The sequence below is a fragment of the Trichosurus vulpecula genome, chromosome 6, assembly GCF_011100635.1.
Source record: "Trichosurus vulpecula isolate mTriVul1 chromosome 6, mTriVul1.pri, whole genome shotgun sequence".
NCBI classification, from domain to species: domain Eukaryota; kingdom Metazoa; phylum Chordata; class Mammalia; order Diprotodontia; family Phalangeridae; genus Trichosurus; species Trichosurus vulpecula.
The window spans coordinates 261,333,127-261,335,356 of record NC_050578.1 but is presented as its reverse complement, the minus strand read 5'-3'; the positions used below and the strand labels follow the sequence as shown (position 1 = coordinate 261,335,356).

The 2,230-nt window shown below is 37.3% G+C and overlaps 1 protein-coding gene across 1 annotated transcript; it reads right to left on the bottom strand.

The window, feature by feature from the left end:
- Nucleotides 1-472: 472 nt before the first annotated feature.
- Nucleotides 473-1,381, bottom strand: LOC118853679 (olfactory receptor 4C6-like). The gene has a single exon (XM_036763868.1). It carries the CDS (start codon nucleotides 1,379-1,381, stop codon nucleotides 473-475), a length of 909 nt encoding a protein of 302 aa, XP_036619763.1.
- Between the last annotated feature and the right edge of the window lie 849 nt (nucleotides 1,382-2,230).

Genomic DNA, 2,230 nt, shown 5'->3' with positions numbered 1-2,230 from the left:
TGGGAGTCAGGTCTACTTAAATTAGCTTATCTGCTTAAATTGCCTTATGTGTAAAAGGAGGATAATAATAGGATTTACCTTTAAGGGCTGTTGTGAGGGAAAATAGAGGTGAAATTTGGAAAGTGCTCTGAGAAAATATATCGAAAGCATTTTGCAAACCTTAATGGGCTATAAAATTGTTAACTATTATCACTATTATTAGAGGGAAGACTATGGACTTCAGACTCAGTTAATATTTGAGCTTGTCATGTCTTTAACATGTCAGTTATAAAGTTTTGTGAATATTTATAGAAAAAAGAAAACAGCTGGAGTAAAGTCAGGGTAGAAATTTATGACAGGTGTGTGACCTTTGCTAGTCAAAAGAATATGTGCACTGATAAAAATATTATTCCATTAGAAAATTTGTATCCTTCTGCTACATTTAAATGATCTTCAATTAGTAATCTGTCTGTTCCTGGAGAGTCAAAGGCATTCATCTGATCCAGAGTTTCTTCATGGCATTTTTAACCTCTGTATTCCTAAGGGTGTAGATCAAGGGGTTCAACATAGGAGTAATCATAGTACCACATGAAGATACAGCTTTATCTATTGGAAAAGTGGCTACTGGCCTCACATACAAGAATATACAAGGAACAAAAAACAAGACCACCACTGTGAAGTGAGAGCTGCAGGTAGAAAGGGCCTTTCTCCTTCCTTCTGAACTAACACCCTTCAGGGAAGAGAGGATAACTACATAGGAGACAGTTAGTATGAGAAAGATTGACAGGCACATTACTCCACTGTTAGCAATGACTAAAAGGCCAAAAACTTGGGTGTCCATGCAGGCCAGTTTCAGCAGTGGGAACAAGTCACACATGAAGTGATCAATAACATTAGGGCCACAGAAGGGAAGATGGGCCATGAAGAGGAGCTGTATGGTAGCATGTATGGAGCCCCCCATCCAGGCTGCTGCCAGCATCAGGTGGCAAACATGGGGATTCATGATGGTCATGTAGTGCAGGGGTTTGCAGATGGCCACATAGCGATCATAAGCCATGACCACAAGGAGGATGATGCCTACACCACCAAAGAAATGGTCTGCAAAGAGCTGGGTGAGACAGCCTTCCAGGGAGATGGTTGACTTCTCATAGAGTAAATCTACAACCATCTTAGGAGCAACAACTGAAGAGTAAGTAGCATCTGCAATAGATAAGAAGGTTAGAAAAAAGTACATGGGTGTTCTCAGCATTTGGCTGAGAGTCATCGTTATGACAATGAGCGTGTTTCCTATAATTGTGATAATATATATGATTAAAAAAATGACAAAGAAAATTTTTCGAAGCTCTGGACTTTGTGTGAGGCCCAGCAGAATGAATTCAGTTACATTGTTTTTATTCTCCATTTTGGTGATTACTGATTTTCCCATAGTCTTATTGTTGTTTCTTTCTTTTTTTCTTCATTTCTTCCTCTAATGAGACTTTGCCAATAACACACCTAAAAATCCGGTTATTTTAAGTCTAAGTGGAGTCAATCAAGAGTCTTTTGCATGAAAGAGCTAATTCTATTGGGGATAAATTTTGTACAACGCCAGTGAGAGGGATACAAATTCATCAATTCTAAGGAATGTGATTCATCTCTTTTTCATCTTAGAAGTAACTGGTGATAGTAAGTTCCTTTCATGTTACTAGTTTGTATACCAGGGAAGGGAGAAATGGGTTACTATCATATTTATCAATGATTACAATCCAGTTTCTTAATGTAACTCGTAGTTATGGTTTTAAAATATGTACTTATGTTACAACTGCATATTCACATTTTAGATGAAACTGTAGAAAAAGTTAAAGTGTAGGTGTCTTTTAAGTCAAATGGGAAGGGTGGGTCTAAAGCTTGACTGAGATAAGGGAGATAACCTTGGAGTCAGGAAAACTTTCATGCCCTGCTTCTGGCTATGTGGCCTTTAGCAAATAACTTCACCTATATCTCCCTAGGTATCACTTTAAATGAAGAAGCTGCAAAGCACTGGATGAAGTGCAGGGGCACCGGAAGCCTCCTTTTTAGTAAAGTCTTGAATCCAGTGAAATCAGATTTCTGGCTAAAAAGAAAACAAAAAGTTCAGTGAGTATAAGTAATTCTAAAAATACTCATACTTTAAAGTTTACATACACACACATTTATGAACTTGTTGCATGGGGGGATGGAAGTGTATATGTACACATGTATATATTATAAATTTTATTATTATATAATTTGT